The sequence below is a fragment of the Brachyistius frenatus genome, unplaced genomic scaffold (genome assembly GCF_029030835.1).
Source record: "Brachyistius frenatus isolate BFR_SWC_R1_liver_20210118 unplaced genomic scaffold, ASM2903083v1 Contig_8, whole genome shotgun sequence".
Classification (NCBI taxonomy): Eukaryota; Metazoa; Chordata; class Actinopteri; family Embiotocidae; genus Brachyistius; species Brachyistius frenatus.
In genome coordinates, this window is record NW_027210607.1 from 3,171,777 (window position 1) to 3,197,358 (window position 25,582).

A 25,582-nucleotide genomic window follows, 5' to 3' on the forward strand; every position below is an offset into this window, starting at 1 on the left:
TTCGATATAGCCCCCAGCTTTATCCCCCCCCCTCCCGTGTTCAGTTCAGGATATAGATCCAGTGTAGCATCAATGACTGTTTGCCTTGGGAGAGTTGTAGTGCTTATTCCAGCAGACAGAGGGGGGAGATCACATGAATATCATATCCCAGTGGAGCTGTAGCTTTGGCTGCTGTTTAAAGCCTAATCAATGAAAGAAACATGACCCATGTCTATCTGTTGTGCATAAGACGACAAGCTGTTTCTGGGAAAAACTGCATGCTGTGTATGATTCAGGAAAGAGATGGTATGTAGAAAGGCTATCTACGCAGATACGGTGTCATTTGTGAAGGATTTACAGCACTGTTAGGCATATCATTTAATGACTACATTTAACACCTGGGCAAATTGTTGAACAGCGCAGCAGCAAAATGCAACAGAAGCTCCGTGGATTTGAGCTTGCTGACTATGGAGATTTGAGTGATTTAGCTGCAGGCACTGGCTACCTTCAATGTCCAAAGCTATTAGTGATTCCTGTACGACTAAAGCGCTGCTCCAGGGTACCCATTTCCTTGCATTAATGTCTACCTTCCACCACAGCAAATCAAAGGCTCATTTCAATGCCTCTGCCTACCTCAGTATACTCCCTAAATAACACAGGTTAGAGGGCTCAGGGGCTTTCGATGGCCTGAATGAAATGAAGACAGATACAAACATGCCGCTTCTCTTGTACATTTGAAAGCAGAACAATTTATTATCAAGAACAAGAATATCAAACAAGAGAGAGGGGGGAAAAAAAGTTCATCAGTTTCATAAATTTGTTTTCACTGCAGTTTGACCACTTAAATGCTTCCAGCACAGAGAATGACTTATTAAGCTTGGAGGTTCTTCCTTTTAATCTTATGCCTCTAGTTACAGTTTTTCATTATTTATTTTTTTGCCTTATCGTGTAAATATAGAACTGCTTTGCTGAAACCAGAGATCACAACAGTAGTTATAAAGAGGCTATTCAAAGGGCTTTTTAAATGTCTGTAAAGTGCTCTATACCCCTCTTTTTTGCCCACGTCACAGGCAAGGTACTGGCTCTGTTGAGTTCGGTTCAGAATCTGAGTTTCCTTATTGCCAGTCAAAAGTGCGCTTCACCAGCCTGAAGAAGGTTCGGTTGTGTTCCTGTAGGTAGGAGCGGAGCTGCTGGAGGACGGTGCTGTTAACGGCAGGATGAGGACGTCCCTTAGACTCGTGCAGACAGCGTTCCCGACCGTCACTCCGGATGCAGTAAAACCCCTTGGTCTGGTTGAAGTAGAAGTTAGAGGATACTATCCTGGGCGGCAAGTTGAGGAAGCGCTCCACCTTCTGAAGCTCCGGCAGGGGGTCGCGGATCAGAGCATCCCCGTCCACTATGTGTATCTGTTCCAAGGGGAAGTGGCGCAGCCAGTTACGCATGTGGATGTCATACAGGCTCCTCTGAATGGCCTTGTACCGGATATTTAGGCCTCCGTTGCGCACTAGCAGGTTCTCGATGGCTTGCACCGGCTTGTGGTTCTCCAGCCGGTTGAAGTACACCTGGGTGTAGTCGGAGATGACCCGCTCGGCCGGGTCTCGCAAGATCAGTAGCAGCTTTATAGACGAGTTCATGGCACAGATGCGTTCCGGTGCGAGGGCCGAGGTGAAGTAACCCGGAGTTTTTTCTACTGTGATCTGGTGTGGGTAAGAGTAGGGCATCAGCTCACGGTACCACTCGAAGCCCTTGGCATAGTTCTCATCCCAGTCAAAGAAGTGCACCTCGGTGGCGGCAGCAGCAACCTCAGGGTGTATGTCCAGCATCTCCAACAGCGCTCTCGTGCCTCCTTTGCGTACCCCGATAATGATACTATGTGGGGCTCGTTTGCTAGTTCCTGGCGGTGGAGAAGATGTCACATCTCCAGTGAAGTTGGCTGGTAGACCAGGATCAAAGTCCATGGGATCCAGTGTTATGCCAAATCCTGCCTGGACAAGCTCAGGTGGGGCTGCATATGTCTGGAGAACCAGGAGAAAGGCTGATGCCAGAAAACAAGCCATGGTGATGGACTCAAGAGTGGAGACTGGCAAAGAGAGAGAAGCGAGATAGGAGACAGTGGTTTAGCTGCACACCAGATCTGTCTTTCTGAGCTCAGTGGTAACAAGAGCAGTGAGAAATGCAGTCTTTGTCTGCCATTGAATCTGAACTGGAGGAGGAGGAGGAAAAATCATTGGCAGTCCACAGCACATCTGTAGGGGAGAACAAAGACAAAAAAAAAAAGAAAAGGCTTTTAGATTTCGGGCATATAAAGCAGAATGAATGTCTGTATTATACTGAAATGGCACTTTCCTCATTCCCCTGAAAAAGTAATCCTGCCATAAATACAATCCATGTCTGTTATAAGTGTATCATCTCAAAAGGATAATCTCAATTCATCTTTCTTTGAGTCTCTTTTCATCTCACCTCTTTCCATCTGCTTTCTCACTCTATAAAGTCACTTTCAATTGATACTGTAATTTTTCCAGCTGAAAAACATTTAGTCAGACAGCTCATCACACGTGTCTGAGGTATGCATGTGTGGCTGAAGGCCAGAAGACAAGTCCGAAGCGCTTTGTCTTCCTTTACCAGGTCAAAATCCACACCTGAATCGATACACTTCTCTCACACACACACACACACACACACACACACACACACACACACACACACACACACACACACACACACACACACACACACACACACACACACACACACACACACACACACACACACACACACACACACACACACACACACACACACACACACACACCACCTCTCCAGGGCAATCAAAATCAAGGTATCTGGAGACATCTAAGGAACAAATGTATTGCAGGAAATCAGATAAATTCCCACTTCTAGGTGGCTTTGATTTCCTATACATGCCAAGAAAATCAATAGCAGAGCAATGGATTTCAGCAAACAACGAGGAGGAGGAGTTTGAGTGTTGAATTTGACTTATAACAGTGCAGAGGAGCCCTTCATTCAAAACAATGGGAAAATCCTAATCTGCTGCCTCATCTTTTTAAACTTTGAACATGTTGCTGTTAAATATTTAAATATTTGCCTTGTTTTTGTGCTTTCAATAGACACTGATCAAATGGTTTACCTTCACTTCATTTATTTCACAAGAAATTCCATATAAAAATGATCCATTACTCTGTAGCAAGCAGCCATGAGTTGAAATAGCAGAAGGAACATTTTCAAATGTCATGGACTTAATTTAAAAAGCAAGCAAGCCTTCAGATGTCCTCACGAGGAAAACCGGCCGAGAGAGCTGTTGCTTACACAGTGCTAGTCAAAACAACAGGGCCCGGCTATGCAAACATCCAGCTTCAACAGCAAAGGTCACGGGAAGGTAATCTAAACACATGCAGATACTCTCAGCCTGGGAACACACCGCCACAAACACGAGGATGCACACAGACGGACAGAGTGTTCACTACAACTTACTTAGTCACATCAAGACATTTCTGAAGTCCTCCCTCACTTTCTGCATCTACTGTAATTGCATCTGTTGGGGTTTAGAGTAGAAACAGTATATTGTTAAATGCATCTTTTCTTTGATAGCAGTTATTTTCTTAATAGCCTTTTTATGTCCATATTTACCAATAATTATCAGAAAAAAAAAATACGGAAAGCACTCTGTATGTAACGAAGAGCTGAGGACGTCCATCTCAATTTGTGTTGGATAATGCCAAAATAACGCTTTAAAAAACAGTTTTAGTCTAAAATGATCCACCATTATAATTAAAAAGAGACCGTTTTTTAAACACACTTTTTTTTAAATAAATTGATCTGAAAGTGTGATCTGTAGGAATTATCAAATTAAATAAAATGTGTTATTATTATAATTAAATTATAAGATAATCACTGATTAAATGAGCAGTGTGTAGGATTTAGAGGGCATGTATATTTCTTTATTTTGTTTTTAATGAGTACAATCACCAAACATAAGAATTGTTGTGTTATGGTTACCTTACAATAAGCCCTTTATATCTTCATAGGGAGCGGATCCTCTTCCACAGAGTGCCCACGTTTCTACAGTAACGGACAAACCAAACATTGGCTCTAGAGAGGGCATTTCATATTTTATACGAGTTTCATCGCCACCACAGATTCTCTGACACACTTCAAAGGGGAGAACGAGGCTGGTTGTAATATTAAAACAGTTAAATCCAACACTGCTCCTTTAAATCTGTGCACTTTGGTTGTTTTAGTGACCAGCTGTAATTAATAATTATCTTCTTGCAGAAATACATTTTAAATCACTTCGTCTTTTAAAGCAAATGTGAAGAGTCGAACTACCAATGTGCACAGATGCACTTCTGTGATGTCACTAGTGGCCTTTATCTCACCTTACAGAGTTTTTCAACCATATAAAGGCTATGACACATGCCCCCACTTCACACTACAATCCGTGCCTGGACTGTGGCACCGGGCCTGTGTGCTGAGCGCAGGAGAGCTGACCTGCCCTAGAGGGCCCGTGGTTGTGCAAGGAGGCACTTATGTGCTGTGACAGGCGCGCCTGCCTGTCAGCGTTTCGCTGGCAGAGAGCTGCCAAGTCCAATGCTAACAGCCAGGCAGCCAGACGAGCTTTCTGTCTCATCCAATTCCCCCCACTTCTCTCACAGCGCACCGCCACCTGGAAGGAGCCCTTGTTTCACATTCCGCTGGGCCTTATTGTGTTATTCAGCACTTGATGCATATCTTTCCAGCTCTTCATTCGGCACATGGGGGCCACGTCATCTGGCAGACCACTTAACCAGGAATATTTCCACTGTGTGGCCAGTGGCACAGGGTGGCAGGGAGAAGATTAAAAAGAGCAGGATATACATATCACCTGTGTGTGGTTGCTCACTACTGATTCACAACAAGAGAGTCTATATTCAGATCCCTGCTCTGGGCACTTTTTTTTTGTATTTTTTATTTGCTTATAGAGTTTGCATGTTCTACTTGTACTCATTTCCCTCTGGAGCCCTGGAGGTGCACCAGCTTAATCCTCCACAGGCAAACGCACCAAGGTGTGGCTAGGCCAGAAGTGGCGACGTGAAATTCAGCTGAGGTGAGATGCGGGTTGAAGTGGAAGTGCTACAGGGTGTACACGGCTTTATCAAACACGTACTGCAGTGCCGCATTTCCCCTTTTCTGTTGCTAACAATATTTTCACTATACAGTGATATAAACCAGATTGGAAACTAGTGATGCACTGATCCGTTGCGCTGAATAGATTTAGGCACCAACTCAAAGCACCAATTGGCCATGATGTAATCAATAGTTTTTTGCTTTGGGGGACACAGCAGCGCCAGGCTGAATGTTACATAAAAAAATACCCCAGTGAGGTATTTTAAATTTCAAGAGAAGACTAATGTTGGTTACTTAGTATTAGCAGATCGTGGTATCAGTGCATCCCTAATATGAACACTTAATACCTCTTCAGTTACAGTTAAGTCCCTCCCTGTCTTTTAAAACGGCTCGACTTTTTTAATTAGACTGGGAGTGAGGGGCGACCAGTTCGGGACAGGAAGTAGAGAAGACACTTTGACTGCATTAGTTTTACATGCATTAGCTCTGTGAGTGTCCTATCAGGCTGAAGATGTCTCCCTGCCCTGCATACTGGGATACTCTCCATCCCCTATTTGACCCTGATTATAAGTAAGTGGGTACAGAAGTTGAACTGAGTGCAGGCAGTGGCACGGTTGCTGAGATAACAAAATCAAACCTATACCGAATTCCCACTTGAACCCACGATACAGAGCCCCCCACACGCACACTTGCCGACTATTATCTCGGCTTCAAAACTCATCTGGCACCGGAGCAAAAGTGCTGCCTATACTGCCTGAGCACACAGCAGTGCTAACAGAGCTGCACTATTCATTATATCCCACTAAGGCTAAGAGGAGGGCTCCACAGGTTCCCGGTGCCACAGGAAGCCAGGTTCCCACAAATTAACCCAAACAGCTGCCTCTATACATCTTCAGAACAAACCCTCATTCATATGTAGCAGCCCCCCCGCGCCATTAACTGTGGCGGGCAGCAGGTATTGTACAGGGCAGCTTTGTTATTTTTTTTAATGGCTGCTCATTAGAGACGTTAGTACAAAATAATTTGTACGACGATAAAGCCTGATTACAAAGGGCGGCACTTACTGTTAAATGGATTCAAGTGAGCAAGTTATAAGGATAAATCATTGTTCCTATGCATTTTTTCTGGTGTGGTCACACGTTTGAAAGAATTCACGCAGCTGTGATAGAATACCGTTTTGTTTCCAGCATGGGCAAAGACCAAAAAAAAAAATACAATCTGAAGCAGACCTGAGCGTAGAAATCTCTTCTGATCTCCTGACTGTGTCTTTGCCTTGCTTCCATCTCAGCCTCTTGTATCTCTTTATCAGTGGCTCACAGCGTTGTTAGATGATCTCGTGCAAGATGCCTCTGACCCTTCCACCCCCCCTCAAAACAAAACATCACTTGGGACACAGAAAGGCACCGTCAGCCTGCTTTCTGTTGCACTTTCCCCTTTGCTCCTACCTTTTTTTCCCTCAGCCCTTCTCTCCAGCAGGCCCTCAAAAAACCAGTACAATGTATTCCCCACCCACACACATCCAACTGTAACTCTGAAACCTCACTCCCACATGCAAGACCGGTTTTAAATTATGGATGCATTTTGGTTCACAGTGGGATTCCTGGCTCACTTTATTAATTTCTGTTACAAGTTAAGACTTCAGCTGCTCACAGAGGAGAGAGATGATCATTTTTTTTCTTCCTTCTTAACCTTACCCTTATAGATACAGTGATATGTGTCATGCACAGAGACAGTACAGAAGCCAGCATAGTTATAAAAAGCTGCTCACATATTTAATTTCTGGGGGGGGATATGAGGTATAATCCAGAACAGAACAAGTAAAAATCCCCAATTTTTGTCAACTATCCAAACGCTCTGCATAACAATGCAAAGGGATTTCAAGTGGACGCCTTGAGCACTGCTGAGCATTTCAATCTTCCCACAAAGCTAGCTTGATCATGATGTGAGGAATCATGTGTGCACGAGTCGTCCCAATCTATTTTCATTGTTGGTATATTACAGCCACTTATGGGGGTATATGTAGGTTGGAGGCTGTTGTAAGCTTGAGTCGCCACTCTCAGTAAGCAGGCGGGTCAGGGGAAGGCGGTCGGGGAATGAGCAATGCTCTCCCTCCGCTAGAAAACTACAACAGAGGTGGCCTTGACTGAGGTGCCCTCTGAACCCTCTGAAGGTGGAAGATACTTTTAGTACGAGACAACTGTCCTGACGAGTCGGGTGCTCTTTTGCCAACTTTACTTTATAGCGACAATATATTTCTCATCAATTTAATGACTAAAAGAAAAAAAACAACTAGAGGAAAATTTGTCACCAGCAAAACAATGTTGCAATGAGTGAGATCCAAGGTATTACAGCTCAAAATAATACTCAGTTGCCAGTTTATTAGGTACACCTGGCTAAAACAAATGCAGAGAGATGCTGAATCAACTTTGCGATGGTGTCGTTTGTAGAGGTATTGAACTGCATTGTATTACACAGAGAGCTGCAGTACCTGCCTTCATTGATATTAAATGGGGTAGACAAAATAATATAAACTCCTGTCAGTGTAATACAGTGAAACTCAGCAGCGAAGTACATGCTCCACAATTACCACACAGTTGAATTAAACATCAAGCTTCATAAAAAAGGATTCATTGCAAGACCATTATATTTGACTGGATTCTTTTTAACTAGGTGTACCTAATAAATTGGCAACTGCAATGCCACTGGAACCAGCATCACAGTAATACTCTCCTCTGGGGCCACCTGGTGGATACGTGTCTTGAGCCAATATCATTGAACTTGGGCGCTTCCTGGGTTCACCAGTGCATCACTGTTGGCAAGAATGATATGACTGATAAAAACAGACACAGTTGGTGTCCTCCCATCAAATTACAACAATGCTCTGTTTTCCCTGGAAAGTATTAAACTTAATTCAATTGAAATCAATACTCAATGTTCTGAAATGGCCTGCACAAATATTGATACGTCTTAAAAGTGGTGATAAATAAGTGGATTATGTCGTCAGTTTTATAATCAGATATTCAGCCTGTTAAAAGGAAGAAAAGTACTCATGAGGAAAAAGAGAAGAAAGATGTCTGAGGAGATGAGACAGAAAATAATTGCCAAGCATGGGTAAACATACAGGGCCATCTCCAAGCAGCTTGATGTCCCTGTGACCACGGCTGATAATATTTATAGGAACTTTAATGCCCATGAGACCGTAGCCAACCTCCTTGAAAAACGAATACTATTGCAAAGAGGAATAGTTCGAACGGTGGAGAGGGAACCAAGTAAAACTTCAAAACAGATACAAGCTAACCTCCAAGATCGAGTTTTCGGAATTAAAGTGAGAACACCCAGGACGACCACATGATTGAAGGAGAAACATAAGAAGCTTTGTACATCGGATTATGAGGGTGCTCTTTGGTTTATGTTTGCCTTTGCTACAGTCTCTCTTCAGGTCCGGGAACAAAGACCACGCTGTGCTCTAATTTGGTTTCCTGTTCTTACCCATGTAGGTGTTTTTAAGCCCTTTCTCTCTCATTTATCGCACAAATCCAAACTCATTTTCTGCTTCCTCTCATCCTTTTCTTTCATTACAGGAACCACAGGAGGCGGAGGGGGACCGAAACGTGGCCCTATCCCGACTCACTGACTACCTGGTCCATTGTGGATGAAGACAACTTGAATACCTAAATTCAATTCAGCTTCAAATTTCATTAGCAAAATGTATTATATGAAGAGATATTTGACTCTTTTTAGCGACATCAATGGCAGCAATGGAACTCTACATTGAACTGATAGGTCTGGTACGACGTGTTCGACGGATAATGGAGACTTTGAATAGACTTTCCACCTCGAGTCTCAGCAGTCTGAGAAAAGGCCAGAACTAGGACAGATCTAATATTGATACGGACACCTCAGCAGCGTTTCACATGTTGAAACCGACGACGGAGAAACGTTTCATTGTTTTGAGAAGAAATCAGACTGCTCAGATGGAAAGCGATATTTGGCTATTTCTGGAGCGTATGAGTAAGACAATGACCTAATCCACACCCACATGTCAGCACAAGCATTCATTAACAAACTTGAACAGACTTGAAGAGGGTGTAATCTGTCATTGAGACACATATAGCCTCGGACACTAATTACAGTGTTTTAATTGTGATCTTTACGTCGAATTAAACTTCCTCGGTGTAGTGATCTCTTCAGCTTGTGGTTTTTTCCCCCTGCAGAGTGGTTCAGTGTGCAAAGCAGGCTCTTCCAATTACCAATCTTTCTGCCCACTGCCATCTGTGCATACGTAGAACATGAGCCATCCAACATGATGACGGCCTGTGCCACATAAATAAGTATATGTTTAGGCTCTATTGGCAGATTTCGAATGAAGATCTGTATGAACAAGCAACACCTCAAAGCATCTTGAAAATGCTCTTGGTTTTCCTGATCTCAGCAGAAATTACAGGAGTCAAACAATGCTGCAGAGCTACAAACTGTCATTTTGCCATGGCAACCGCCCCTCCACTTACCCGGCCTAAAATGCACCATTGTTCAACTACCACGGGATTGCTTTCACAGCCTCCGTTACCCCGCTGCATACTCTGGCCCGGGCCTCTTCCAGTTTAGCTCTGACATTTGTCAATGCGCTGAGATGTATTTCAAGCATCAGCTGACATTGTCTGGATTCCCAGGAGGCATTTTCGCAGATAAAATAGGCTGACTTGCTATCACCCTTGGATGAGTGGAGGCAACCAATCCCAGGGACGCTGACTCACTCAGGAAAGTGTTCCGCGGTCCGTCAGAAACAACAACAGACTATGAGAAGGAATTCAATCAGAGAGTTGCCTGATCATCCTCATTCAGCCTGCCACTTCTGATAAAGCACCCATGCTTCCCACCACATCAAGATCGCCTCGCTGCAATAGCCTCTTCATCACCCACACTAAGATAAAACTAATTTTGCTCTACCAATTTGCTGCTACTGTAATTCTTATCATGCTTTTCCCATCACACCTTCCCCGGTTCTCACAATGAGTCTGATCTTCTCCGTGTACAGTAATTGCTCTGCGGTTCATAGCTGAGGGAAGGCACGTTTTTTTTTGACTTAATCAAAACAAATGCACTGACTTTATTCGCCCTTTTTGGGGGTTTAAGTCTTTGGAATGCCGATGCTGCTCTCCAGTTTCGCAGGCATCCTGAAAATGGCAATATACACATGTATTATGGATGAATTACTCCATCAAATAAAAAGCAAGGCATCTTGTAATGAACTGTGAGGATACTCTTAATCTTTGATGAGGCCGATGTGATGAATAGTTAAGTGCAAAAACTATGCGAAGAGCTGCCGGATGCTGACAAAGATATCACTGATGAAAAGTGCAGAGAAATGCACAATGTTTGGAGAATTTTATGATCTTGTACAGTTGTATATTAAATGGCATCAATCTAACAGCTCATAAACAGCATTAAGTAATACATCAAGCGTAATCCCACTTTAGCCTGGGCTGGAATTATGCACAGAGCATGCTGCACTCCATGGAGCAGCACGTAATACATGTTAGCTAAGGTATATGCACACTAGGGGCGTGCTATTTTCTTCAAGGAGGTCAACTTATAACTTGTGTTTATTTCCCCAAACTACAGCTGGTGTGTGCAGTTCTCCAGGACTTGGAAAACCTTTCACGCTCTGGCACAGCAGCATCCTATTGGAAGGCACACGCCGCAGATCTGCCAGTGTTTTCCCGCCATCACAAATATGTATTCAGCACTGCAGAACTCGAGGTTTAGTATTTGGACCTTCTGTGATGTGCTGTTGGCTGCCAAGCGCTGAAGCGATTCAACGCCAGGCGGCAGTTAGAGAGCTGATAATAAAGCATTCAACTTAAAAACGTTTTCCCACGGAGGAAGGGGGGTGGTCCTGGGTTTGTTCGCATCAGAGGTTGAAGCATTGTATAGTTAGATTTGTCAGTTCTGGTTCTGGTGCTTCCTGCTGCAACAGCAGGATATCACTGACATACACAGCAAATAAACAAGAGGGAGCACTCTGCGTAGCCAGCCTGAGTACACGGTGTGCAGAAACAAAGAATGCCAAGGTAGAAATACCTCGAGCAGCCGCCGCATACCTCAAGTTTCTTTCTTGACAGTCAGAAAAGTGCGATCAAGTTGAAGAAAGTCAGGGAGCAGCAGTCGGTTGACCATCAGCGTACATGACTTGACTATGACATCAGCGCAAAGCCTTGGATTGGCTTCATTTGTTTGTGGCGTACGTGTGAATGACAAATCAGTGGAGCGTAACTGTGAGATATGCAGATGAGAAATGGAAAGAGCATCAGACTGACAGCGACAGCCGCGCATTTCTGGGATATCATTTAGCCACAGCCAATAACCTTGAACTTGAACTTTCACAGTATCGAGCTACCTCATCTGCATAAGTAATTCAAGTTGTCGCTTCACATGCCGGCCATCGATTGTAACATAATCAGAGGGATCAGACCGTGTGGGCCGAGGTGGCTCGGTCGTTTATCAGTGCTAAGTTTAAAACTCGCCAAGTCATTCTTTTAATGAACATGTCTGTTTCAGACAGACAACATTTCATTAAAGGAGAGGTTCATGATTTTCAAGTCTGTCCTCGGGCAATATGAACCCACATCAATATGCAGGGTTAGGGTTAGGGTTATACTTTGCTTTTGAATTAAAAACATTCGAGCCTTTTAGAATTAAATTCAACAAATGTATAAGGTTCCAACAAACCATCATCTTCTATATCAAATTTATCTGCCCGATTAATTTACACCAAAACTCTGAGAACCAAAGGAAACATGGACAAATTGTCTTGTGTCCTAAACCAAAAAAATATTCAGTTTAAAGGAACAGACAATAAAAGGAAAACAAATCTTAATATTGGAGCACCACAAAAATAATGATCATAAAAACTGTTTCTGAATAATACTGTCAACCCCCTCTCATACAAGTCTACAAATTCAAACCTGTAAATGGTCAAAAGGACGACCAGTTGTAAACACACTGCTCAGGGTAATTTGCTGAGCACGGTTTGTGACACTGGCACCTCGAAGGCAAATAAAATCAGTCGCCTCTGTGCTCAACTTTGAGCAGCATCCTTGTAATTTCCCACTTGCAGGGCAAACTAGATCGTAAGAGAAGTGTTTATCTATAATAACAATCTCCAGCTCCATTTCCTCGTGCCGGGAGTGCTTCAGAGGGCTGACTGGGCAGAGACGGGGGGAGGATTTAAAGCTTCGGCGCGCCACGCGGCTGTCCCACACTCTACCATTACATTGTTTACAGCGTTTGCATTCGCTCTGCCCCACACTATAGCCTATGTAGCGCCGGAGCTGCCTTTCGGCCTTACCTCGGTGCAGAATTTCTGCCTCTGCCTGAGAGCAGATGAAAATGCCGGTGCCAGCTGGGCTTTACATCCGCTTTCAAAGCGAGACTCCACAACCAGCAAAGCTCTGTTTACAGACATTTTCAAGGAAGGCTAACCACAAGTATTGGCACTCTCTGATACTTTATACTTTCTCCTCTTGTTCTGTCTGGCGAACATAACACTAGCAGCGGTTTGAATGCAATCCTGTCATACACTTCTTGTGTTCAGCCTCCATAGCCAGGTGGGATTTGCCATCAGTTTAAATCACTGGAGCATGCACAAACTGAGATGAGGTGTGGGTAAAAACTGAATTGAATTCAAGTGAAAAGCAAAACAAAAGCAGTTAGGTGACTCACATGTGAAGAAATGCACATGTTCATTTTAACAGCTCAAAAAAAAAAACCTGTCTGCGACTTAATTACAATATCTGTGCATGTGCAATTCTGGCCTTGACAGAATCAGGTTAAGAAGATAGAGGGAATAAAACATCATGTCATTTGAGCAGGGAGACTTTCATAGTAGAGTCGAGCTTTGTCTCTGCGATGCTAAAACAGCAAGCTAATGTTTGAACTCTGGTAAAAGCTAATGAGCTAATAATTAGTCCTTCCTCCAAAGGAGCTCGAGCACTCTGTGTTTTATCATTTCAAAAATGACCATGGTGCATAGTGAAACGGGGCCCGGCCCAAACATCAATCAACTACAAGTAAGAGACAAGTCTTATCAGAACTACATAACAACTTATAGTACTTCTCACTGTCAGTTTCATCTGTGCCCTGTTGTTGCGCCATTCTTCATGAATAAGTCATCAGTCCCCCTCACTATTCCCCTTTGGCTTAATGCTCGTTCTGCCGCCTCCATGGCCCTGTAAAACCAACTGAAGTGTTTATGGGAGATAAGAGGCAAAGGAGGTCGCAGGCCCAATAACTTCTTTTATCACCCCACGTTCTGCAGCAAGGGCTGTTTTATGGGTAAATTTGCTAAAGACGAATTCTTAATTAGAGAAGTTTGTGGACCCAGCATCGGGGGCCTAATGGGGGAATAAAAGGAGTGAGAGAAAGGGCATCCTCAGGATTACCTATACGGCTCGCTTTGTTGCTGTATCTTGTAGCAAAGATGGGAAAACAGCCTCGGTGGGTTCTCAAAGCAATATCAATGAAAAAGGTATTTTAAAAATATTTGGTTCAGTGTGAATGCTGTGTTTGTCTAGACAAGTCTGAGTCCTCTTGAAATTAGTTCAGCTTATTGATTTTCTTGGGGGGCTTATCTTTATTAAAGGAGTCTACCTTGTCAGTGGAATTACTGCCTCTGCCATTAAGGTGAGCTGATTCTATTTCCCATTATTGTAAATTCCTGCCCGAGAGACTTGAAATGGCTCAGGTTAATGGGAAATGCAATGTTTTGTCCTGACCTTAACTTATTAGTCAAAAAGTTTGACAAAAATAATATAAAACTTTTATCTCCTACTTTTTTAAAACCGTTGCCTCAGAGGGATGTCATGAATATTTTACCTTCATAATTTACCCCGATTCCTTTTAAATTGTGTCTACTTGAATTCCCCCAACACCAGCATCAAAATAATGATCCGTCCAAGTGTTTTTTTTTTTTTTTACAATATGAACATACAACACATACATATTTGAAAAAGTAAGAGATAATTTGTGATTGCCCTGTGACTGTTTCTATGATTCTTTCAGACATTCTGTGCATTCCGATACTTGTACTATCAGCATCCAGGAAAAAAAGATGTATTATGTCCCAAAACATAGCATGTAAAATGCCAAACACATCCGGATGTCCAAGTGCATTCATTCGTATTTTGCAGTATGCAGGCCAGCATGGTACTCTGGCTGTTCTGATCTACGTATGCAACAAAACATACGTACGTTACATCGACTGATCTGCCGAGAGAGTTGGCGGCGCTAATGCTCTGCTGGGCTGCAATTCGCAAAAGGAAGAAGTAGAAGAGACATTAAAAAGAAAAGTAAAATGTCTCAAACCACATTCTTTTTCCTTTTAATTCAAATGTTGCGCTACTGATTGCGACAGATATGACCAAGAGGGTCAAAGTTCAATGCATTTTTTTTTTTTTTCGATGAAGTACGTCCTGATTGTTTGTGTACTAAAGCAACAGTTCATACTTTGTACTTTTCACACCTAAATGAGGCAAAATGTGACACTGACACGGTATTCTCCAGTGGACTGATGGGTGTATTATATTAGCATGACAGCAAGCTGGATAACGAATGTTCTCTTGATCGTGCAAGAAGTCTGATCATGAATTGTGGATGTAACGAAATCAGCATGATGTAATCCATCTGGTCCCCACAGGCCTGGGCTGGATGAAGCCCTGCTAGTGTCATGTGTGAATGCTCTACTTTTTCATATTTACTACAACTCTACATATCTGCATGAGAGGATTATTTCCCTTTAGCTTCTATATGTCTTCTAAAATGTTTGCTCTGATATCATGAAGTGTCACCTTTAACAAATATGAAAAGGGCGGAATAAAAGGGAACTATAGCTCAAACTTTAATTAGCCAACTTGGCAGCCCTGTTTCACCAGACCAGACAATGAGTAGGATCCCGTGTTCCCAGTCGTCCCCATATTAGCTGAGAAAAAAGGAGAAAATGAAGTGCTCATTTTCCCAGTCTGGGTTACAGGGATCTTGTCCTTGATTGCGTAATTTTAAAACTCCATAATTATCTCAACTCCATGGCAACAATGAAGGTAGGGTAAATACATGTGGATAGTTCCAGCAGACTCCTCACAGCTGAAGCAGGATGGGAGTGAAATTGCTTTGCTGCAGCAAAGAAAAATTGGGTGTGCTTTGTTGGTGATTAATCTAATTCGGCTTAAAAGCATGGGGAGAAGTGGTACGGGTTCTGAGGTTAGCCCCATAGACCCGACAACTAAATCTGGCAAACTGTGTAACATTCGTTGAGAAGTGTGATGCAATCCTCCTCCTTCTTTGCTCTCCAACTCTAGCTGTAAAGCCTAGATTAACCATCTTTCACTTCATTTAGATAGAGGATTGTTTTGGGGTTTGCCTGATTACATCTTTCTCGAGCACAGACCATGCTTCTATTGGTATTTAACAAAGATTAGCTTTAAATTGATGATTAACCTTTGTAATCCTGCACGCATTTTGAAAATGGCTTGCTTGTCTTTACCACAGCCACACAAAAGAGATGCCGCATTATCGCTCAGGGAAAATTGAGGCTCGGAAAGCAAATGAGGCAGTGTTATCTGCCTGGTGCTTGGCTGGATAATGAAGACAAATCTTCAGAATAGATCCATCTCATAATGAATCCCAACAGATGAATTCTTTTGACTTCTTAGCATGCATCTTTTAATAAAACTTCACTGTGCCCCTGACAAGCAATTGCAGCCCTTATCTTGCAAAGAAGCAGAATTTACTTGCAGGATTGAGTGGCTGCCATTGTTTAGACAGCTGTATTACATAGTAATCACACATTGAATGAGTCAATTCTCCATATTTAACTCCAACTGGGGAGGTAATGGTTTAATTTGCTGGCCAATGAGTTTTCCCAAGTGGAGTGCTCCTTGCATTAAATCACAGACCAATGCAACTACATCTGTTGCTCCAGAAAGCATCAGTGCACAGATACAGAGGAAACTTCTCAGAGCCACAGTAAGAATCCTCTCTCTAGTGACTTCAACCATCTGAGGGATTTAAACAAATGTAATAATAAAAGCTCACTTTCAATGGTCGGAAACACCTTTTTTGTACTTTAACATAAAGTGATTAAATGAGGATGTTACAGTATTCTTTGGAACCTTAAAACCTGACATCAAATGCCACTGTTAATCCTTACTGTACTCCAGAACTGTGGAGCAGAACAGCCCGCACATTGTAATCATGCTGCAGTTCACAGAGGGGGTATGATGTAAAGAGGAAGCCGTGTGATGGAAAGTCAGGCTGAAGGTGAGGGCCAAATTCTGTCCGGTTTTTATCGGGTCAAGCTAGCCTCGAGACATCCTGTGAAATGGGACAGTTGTTTTTTTGTTTTTTTTATCAGACACTCACTCTTCAAACCAAAGAGAGCATCAGATATATATTGAAAAAAAAAGTACAAAATAACCTTTAATAAATCCGCATTAACGCATTTTAAAATCCTATAGAAGGATAAATACTATAAAACACAAATCTGTGTCAGCTCTCTGATGCTAAAATGTGAACGACTACGCAGCAAAATGCCTGCAGCATAAATATTTCCAATAATGGAATATGCATACACACGCAAAACGAACACATGTTTCACATACATGCCATTAAATATTTACCTGACACTAAAGCGAAGCACTGTAAATGGGTTAATTTAGAGTGGGTATGGATTTAAAATAACATGATTTGGAGGAGATGTATTTCAAGTTGAACATACTGGTAACAAAAATGAAAACTGAAGCTGTTTCGAGTGTCAGCGTTTTATTTTCTTAAATCCCGTTTATGTCATCCTTTAGGCTCGTTTTCCTTGATGATAAAAATAATCATCACTATCCTCTTAAATCCCAAATTATCCCCTCTCATACTTATTAACTGATCAAACAATAAACAATAATAAATACTGAACATCTGCTACACACATTGTGGATTTGTGGAAACAATAATTGATGTAATTACAAGATTAGAACGAGTGTACAAATGTGGTATCAAGTGAAATTAAAACATTAAAAAAAACTTGAAAAAGGATGTGGTTAAATGAAAATGTAGCTAATCTGAATGTCTCCAATATCTGAGAGAACTTCAAATTATCCATGCTGATTATATCTTTATATCCACAGATAATGATACTGCACTCTGTCACAGTCATTTCTGTTCAGTTTTACTAGTGTGTGTGGAATTTCAACAAGTTATTCACTCTCTAATTTACAGCTACAACTAGACAGAAGCTAAATGTTTTTCATCCTTTATTTTTTTTATTTTTTTTATATATATATCTGGCCTGGTGATTCAGATAATAAGACTTATTGCATTTCAAAATTCCAAGTGATCCATACATCAAGGTTATATGTTTTGGCCTCAGTTGTGGAACTGACTGAATTTAAGGATGTTTGTTCAGGGAATAAAAAAAAAAAAAAAAAAAAAAAAAATGCCTATAGGGCTGAGGTGAAAAGAGAGGTTCGGAATCTACTACATTCACTTATAAAGCTAGAATTAGTTGTCCTGAAATGCATTACAGCATATTTGGGCTGCAGCAGTGGTCAATTCATCTACTGATTATTGATCACTGTTATTTCTTATTATTATTCACCTGTTAGTAGATAAACTATTATTTGATCATTTTATAATGAATTAGTTTATTTTTTAAGATACATGATAGTGAAAAAAAAAATAGTGAAAAAAATGCCAACCACCAATGACATCAGAACCCCAAAATATATATTTTACTATCATGTGTGACAAATAAACAAAAATCATCATACCAGAAATGCTGGAATCAAAGAAGGTGATTTTTGTTTTGCTTGTAAAGCCATGTAAACTAATCAAGTAAAATAGCTGAATAGCTGTTGAGTAGTTTCAGGTGATCAACTCATCCTGTTTTTTTTAGCTCTACATTACAGTATTATTATCGTGTGTCCAATTGTTTTGGTGGACAAAACACCTTCAAAATTAATTGTATTCTACTAGTTACTCACGACATAGTGTCAAGTATAGAAGCTTTGCATTGCATAATATTCTTGGACCAACAGTCCAAAGTCCCACAATATGCAATCAACCATCATATACAGAAAAAAAAAAGTCAAAAATTCTGATAATAAAAAAAATTGGAGAAACATTTGTTTGGCTGGAACATATTATTTAAATGATTAATTAATTAACTAAATGAATAAATCCTCACACATTGTTTCAAATATTCTTCACCTACAAATCTACACATGTAAATGAACTGGAAAATATATGAGAAACATACTTCTAATACAAATACATGCAGTTGTATCCTCAACAAAGATAATGGAGTTCAGTGAACACATCTCTGAAACATTATCAATATTATCAAATGTATTATGACTGGATTGTCCGAGTTCAGAGTCTCTGGAAGGATTCACCATTTTTATTCTATTCAGGAAGGTGTCACAAAGGTGCAGGGAAGGGCTCATGAGCAGCAACATCCTCTTCATGGGAGGAGGCAACAATGTTCACGTGAAACGAGGTCACCAACAATAAGCCTACTGATGACATTACATGATTATTTATTTCCTAAATGCATTGTGTGCCACTGAATCCTTGCTTTTGAGTGTTGTCATAATGCTGACTATTTTTAGATCCAGACATACATATAGTTCTGCTACAATGCTTTGTGTCACCTCTCTGCCTTTAAGGCAAAAAAAGAAAAAGAAAAAGAAAAAAAAAGAAGAAAGAAAGAAAGAGAGGAAATCTAAGGCAGAGGAATGGCATATTTTACAGTTCAATTTCAAGTTTGAGATGAGCGGTATTCCCCTCGGAGGCAGGGCGAAGAGAGGTGCTCATCGGGGCATTCTGCCTCCCAAAAAGCAAGATGAACGGTGTCATTCAGCACCACGGACAGCTCCCTGCACAGCCTCAGGATATTGCTGCTAAACCCTTCGTCAGTAAGCACGAGGGCGACATCATTAATAGTGGTCGGACGACTTTGTGCCTCACCTTAATGCATTTGTGTGTGAGTCCGGTTAAATACTTACTGTTAACAGTATATTTACTTGTAAAATACTTTTTGGACCTTTTGGCAATCAGTTTACTCCTTCAACAATAGTTTAGCTCTGTCCAACGCTTAACAAGGACTGAAGGCTTTTTGATCTGAGGACACGGCCAGTCATTATTTTCACCTTCTTTTGCGCCTAACTTGGAAATCAAAGAAGAGTTTGTCTGCGCTGCCTTTGTTAGGTATCTGACCTTCCCACAACAAAACCTAAATCAATGTGTCTTAGGATCAAATTTCATATTTAAACAAACCCAGATCGCCGCCTTTGGAACAAATGTCAAGTGTTGCTTGTGGCAGTTGCAAGAGTGCAAGTCAGGAGGACCAACCGATGCTTGACATTTTGTTCTCATGAGTATTCATCTGCTCCTTTAATATTATGTGCAGAGACAAGGAAACAGACAAAAGAGGGGAATGTCTTTAACTAAGTAAAGATAATTTAACAGACAGACTGCTACTTTTTTTTTTCTAAATGGGGAACAAACAGTGATTTGACTCCTTTAAAAATGCAAAACATAAACCCACCTCGACATGAAGTCCCTCTTTAGCTCCCCTGATCACCTTAAAAATCACTAAATTAATGGCAAAACGCTGAGGTGCAGACAAATCATATCATTAAAATGTTAAATAGTCTGTTCTTGGGGCCCCCCTGACACATGCGGAACATATTTCACAAACAGAAAATCTCATAACACTATCTGTTACTTTCCCTTTTCACGGTCGCACAAAACCGCACACACCCACACAAAATAAATTGATACATATGGCGGAGCAGAGGCATCTGAATCAAAACAAATCTCAATTCACATGACGGGGTCGTGCTCTCCAAAGCAACAGATATACCATTAATCTGACAAATATGACAAGACATCGGTGTGATATATATATATATATATATATATATACACATGAAAATAAAAAGGGATGTATGACACACGATCACCAATAATGAGGGACGGGCCTGGCATGTGTTCCTCCGATGCAGGCAGAGAACAAAGGTAATGAATAAATAACTTTGCCCATCATCAAGTGGAATGATAAATCTACTACTTGGCGATGATGGCGGCGTCAGGCTTTTCTCGAACCTCTTGATGGAAAAAGTGACTCATGAAATCTGTTCGCTACAAGGTGTCACTGCTCCTAGTCTGTCTTTTTATTTCAGGATGGTCGGAAGAAGCCCGTTGTCTGATTCTGACATCAGACCGTGCGCCTCCTTAACAAGGCTTTCCCAAAGGCAGGAGTTCAGACTCCGGCTTTTGATGAGGAAGACGCGGCTGCCGAGCGCCTGGCAAAAGACGGCTTCTGTGCTGCCTTTTCAACTAGATGCGGTCGGTGCAGGTGGTGGGTATCGGCCCCTCACATATGATGCGCATCATATGGACCGAGGTGACTCTTCGCGTTGTGGATCGCTGCCTGCCACGAACTCATGAATAATGGAATTCGGCACAAATATGCAAATCTGGGCATTAGCCTAGTTATGCCCTGTACTGTAAGTTACAGTGACTTATCTATTATGTATGAACCAAGGAGTGGAGTGAAGAGGTCCTAGCAGCCAGCTCCGCAGCCCTCGCTCAGTTGCTCACTTCCACATTATGAAAGAACACGAATAGCAGGAGAGGTAGCTCCAAAACAAAACGCTAGCTCTCTGCCGCTCCGAAGACTTGGGAGAATTAGAGCTTGCTTCCACGCTCAATTGCCAAGCTACTTAAAATAACAATGGCTTGCACAGGATTTGGAAGCCTGGAAGATACGTAGGGAATAAGCATGAAGTTGTTGCTAATCCTCTAATTTCCCCCCACAAGGCTGATATGAAATGCTAGTCTGATCAGTAATCAGTCCACGGGGGAGGCACACAGGGGATCCAGTCAACTCTACAGGCACACAAAAAAATCAGCCTCTGTACGACATTAACAACACAATGCTGGAAGAATGATTGTACTCGGGTGACCTAATCACAGCGGTTTAAATATCCAAAATCAAGAAGGCAGCAGAACAGAGAATCTGATCGGTCAAACGGCTCAGTTTAGAAACTGAGAGCGGCTGCGAACATGATGAATGAGTCCTGAGGCTCCGGGATGAAGAGAGCGATCATTAGCTCAGATCAAAGTCAATCAACAAGCACATGACAGCTGACAACTCCGATTAAACTGAGCGCACAGGAAATAATGATACCTGGTCCCTGTGAACGCAGTCACATGGGAACAAGGGGAAGCCACTCCTTCAAACTGACCCTTGGACTTTAACATTTATTAACTGATATTAACACTTTCCTCACTTTCACCGGCTTGTTGGGTTTTTTTTCGGGGGATTTCCTTTTGGCCAAAGGTGACCATATTTGGACGACCGGTTGGAGCTGGAGAGAAGTGAGGGGTGGATCAGACCCGGCTGCACAATACACACCGACCTATCCCACTAACCTGACTGCACTCAAGGCATGTGAATCAAACAAGCTACGCCCCCAAGCATACCTCTAAAAGGCCAGATGTATTATTAATTGTAGAATTATTTTCAGAAGAAAAATGTATTATTTCATGAGAGAAGTTTATGCTTTTTGAATGCGAGTCTACAGGAGCCAGAGGTTTTTTGGAGCCAGCCCTTAGTGGTCTTCAGTGGTATTGCACCGGAGATTACGTCCATTTCTGTTTACAGTCTATGGGTGAAAGTGTTGTGTTTAATCCGTCCAACCAACCACCCTCAACCTTCTCTCTACGTGGACATTTTCACTATTTAAAATGTCACCTGACTACCTCCTTTTTCGTTGTAATTACTATGGCCGCTAGAGGTCACAACCAACGTAAATATGAGCAGCTTGCACGATCTACGTATATGTCTGTGTTTTTTGAGACGATGGTTTGTGTCACAGTGCCGCGCTCTGTTCACATGTAACGGTAACAGTTTCGAAACTCGCTGATTATATGAAATGTTTTTCTGTGTACCAGTAATAGCATGAATGTGACTCTGTACTCACTGCTCTTCCCAGACATGTATAAGACACAAACTGAAATTGAATTTCATGAATTAAATTTGAATTGTGAGAACTGAATGCAGAAGTACACAGGGGGTGGGTCACGGACTTTATTTGAAGAAAAATAGAATAGAGCAGAGGGAATTTGGAATGGTAGTTTTGCTTGAAATTGCCATCCTTAGACCAAATACAGTTTCGGAGCAAATTAATTAAATGTCATAATTCAACACTTGGTTTCAAGTTTTTTGCAAATCAGTCTCATGTGATTCAATTTTTATTTTTTTTTTTTTTTTTTTAATACAATTGTAGATGAGTAATTTTAAATTCAAATGATTCCAATTCAGTTTAGAGTGACACCCATTTCTGCCCATAGGACAGCCTGCTGAGTGCATACTTCACTCTGAAAGTGGACGCCATCAACCTGGAGAGACTAGCTTGTTATTGTTAGCTCCGCTTGTTAACATAAGCTCTGATTCTCTCCGGACGATACTTTTTTCACTTTAGTTCAACACCTGCTAAGCATTAGCAGCTCCACCACACTCAATGATGTTTATCTTGCATAAGAAAGAAAGCTTGTTGGTAGCCTACCAGACTGTCAAAGCTCTGCAACAGAAAGCTCTGTAACCTCAGAAGAGAGCATGTAACTCCACAATTCAAAACACAAATGCAGTGGCCAACATGCAAATTCATTCGGTATGGTAGGGAGAGCTCAAATTACAGGTTGAACAGCAAACAACAGCCTCGAGCTGGTTACCTGCCGGGGTGACCAGTGACGTTACAAACTACTTTTAGTGTCTGCCATTACAGACATTGAACCAATCAAATTAAAGTACGTTACCATGCCTCAAATACAGAGGGTGCTACCACTACAGTAAAATAAATGTACATAAAAAGGTTTAATGTCTCGTTTTGAGCAAATTACAGTTTTCACCACAAACAGCACTGACATACAGTTAATTATGTATTTTCATTTCAGTAGGACTTCCATACAGAATGCACGGCCTTGGGGGTGCATTGTGCACAATGTACAGCAGAAAATTATTTCATGACAGCTTTTCTTTTTATCTCGAGAGAAAATCAACCCCCACAACCATAGAAAAGAGGAAATCTCTGGACTTCATTTGCATTTTTAACAAATATCCCAGCTAAAAGTTTTCATCCTTTAATTCAGCAAACATAACCTCATCAAATATTAATCCCATTCTCTTGTTACGTTCTATCGCTCTTGATTAGGAAAACTTGAGGAAAAGAAGAGGCAATTTTGTTCGGTTGTTTTTCTCTTCCACCCCCCTCTTTGCTCAAGTGGAGCCAACTGGATAAACTCCATCATGCAAAAACCTAATAACAGGAAATTGTACACAAGGAGCTGCTTCTCTGCCCCATCTCCTCCTCCTCCTCCTCCTTCATATTCCATCCATCCCACATGAAAGTCTCCCGTAACATACACTGACCCCGGTGTGTGTCCACTCATAAATCACAGAGACACCTCGAGCTTTCTCCGAGGGATTTAGAAATCATAACACCGCCCTAATCCACCATCGTCTTTAACCACCCAACTCGTAAACAGTTACTGTCGGGCTGATCTCATAGAGCGTCCAGCCCTGCTGTCTTCTCACGCTGACCTCGCCTTTACTTTAGCATTCGGTTCCAGGACCGAGACAAAGCAAACAAAGTATCTGTTCCGGTTTAGCTGGAGACTCACAGTCGCCCCATTCATGTTGATTAGTCGTGTATGAAAATAATGAGGGTGACCCCTCTTTCAAGTTGCCCTTTTGCCCTTTGTTGTGTGTCTGTATCCCACTTTTCTGGCCAATTTATATTTCTCACTGAAGGAATGGCCTTTGAGTTATGAATTTCTGCATGTAACGCGTTGCATTTATAATTTTTTACCACTTTGAGTTTTTGATTGAAAGATGTGTCACTAATTAACTTTTAGCACAAATTCTTACAATATTTCCTGTTCTCTACATCCAAATTAAATAAATAAAAAAGGACCAAAAGCCTGCTGTAGGAAGATTAAAAAAAAAAAAAAAAGACTAATATACATATGCAGCACCTCTCCGTGTAATGAGCAGTCTAAACCTATAAAGTAGTTGTCAGAACATTAACACCCCCACAACAGAGACTCTGCTGTGCAGCTCAGGCTGTAAAAGATTGCACTTATTTTAAAACAGAGACCAATTAAAGCCCACTTTTAGCCACGGGATAGGACGGAGCTGCAGCTGAAAAACAATACATTTCATTTCAGTTTCATCAGAGAACGTATTCCAGTCAAACACCGGCTTCATGCCTTGACAAATCCTGCAGCTACAAGCACAAGCTCACATAAGGCAACACCCACATGCTCATAATCAAAAGGTGAATTGCTCAGCCCGTGGCAATTTGCATCCTGTGACTGGTAATATGTGGCTGCTGGAATTTCACTTGGGTAGGGTCTGATGGCAGATAGACATGGCACTGAGGAGAAAACAATACTACATCAAGGGCTACATTTCAGCAGGAACAGGAGAATGGCAATTATCATTAGCAGTTCTTGTCTGTTTGAGTCTGTGACTTGAGCTCATGCTTCAACATCCGCATAGAGACTTCGGTTTGCACCTAGTCTCCAGCACTGAAGGCAGAACTTCTGTGAATGTGTGTTTTATCTATTTCTAATACACTAACTTTATGAAATGCAGACAAAACTTTTAATAGGAAGCTGATTTTATATGTCACAGCCCACAGGATATATACAGAAGAGTGTGCTCTTGGGACCTTGTAAAGCTAATTTATTGGATGTGGCATTTTAATTAGTTTGATCAATACTCTATTACAGACGATTTAAATGTGAACTGCAGGGAAAAAGACAAGGCATTTTTTTTCACGCGTTAAATGATAATTCTCCAGAATGTCAGAGATTCAGCTCTCTGCCAGGCGACTTATTCTGCCTTAATAATTGATAAATTAGTCGCCCGTCAATTCAAAAGAATAAAACATCATTTTGTCAAACGCTGGAGCAGTGCTGCATTAAAAATATATATATATATTAAAAAAAAAAGCACGTACGTGAGCCGCCGTGTCGCTCAGGAACAATGTGTTTCACAAAGTGGAGGAACATCTTTAGAGGAACATCTTTAGAGGAAAATCTGGTTACCTCGCACGAGGGGGTTCAGTGAGGATCTCCGCGCGCCTCTGGGGTTCGGCTTGATCTCAGGAGCGGAGGATGAAGATGATGCTGAACCACGGAGCGCACTTTTGCACACGCCGCCGGTCCACACAGAAGAAACGCGTCCGTCGCTCCTCTCCGCCACTCTCATCACTGATTCATTGGAAAGCAGACACCGGGAGGGAGCGGAGTCCTTGTTTATTCAGAGTGGAAGAACTCGACTCCGGCTCCGGCTCCGGCTCACGCAGACGAGCCTGTGTAGAGAAACGCGGGCAGAGTTGTGGCCAAGCCGCTGCTTTTGCGT

General features: G+C 41.8%; 1 protein-coding gene across 4 annotated transcripts; it reads right to left on the minus strand.

Annotated features, from left to right (window-relative positions):
• Positions 1-678: 678 nt before the first annotated feature.
• hs3st1l1 (heparan sulfate (glucosamine) 3-O-sulfotransferase 1-like1) lies at positions 679-25,582 on the minus strand. 4 transcript variants are annotated; one of them, XM_069689919.1, is made up of 4 exons: positions 25,267-25,582; positions 4,002-4,059; positions 3,472-3,532; positions 679-2,225 (listed from the first exon to the last, which is right to left on the minus strand). In XM_069689919.1, exon 4 carries the CDS (start codon positions 2,034-2,036, stop codon positions 1,095-1,097), a length of 942 nt encoding a protein of 313 aa, XP_069546020.1. In that variant the 5' UTR covers positions 2,037-2,225; positions 3,472-3,532; positions 4,002-4,059; positions 25,267-25,582; the 3' UTR covers positions 679-1,094. The 4 variants fall into 4 exon arrangements, with proteins under 4 accessions (XP_069546020.1, XP_069546019.1, XP_069546021.1 ...); XM_069689918.1 differs by having other exon boundaries at positions 3,997-4,059; XM_069689920.1 differs by lacking the exons at positions 3,472-3,532; positions 4,002-4,059 and adding an exon at positions 14,353-14,404.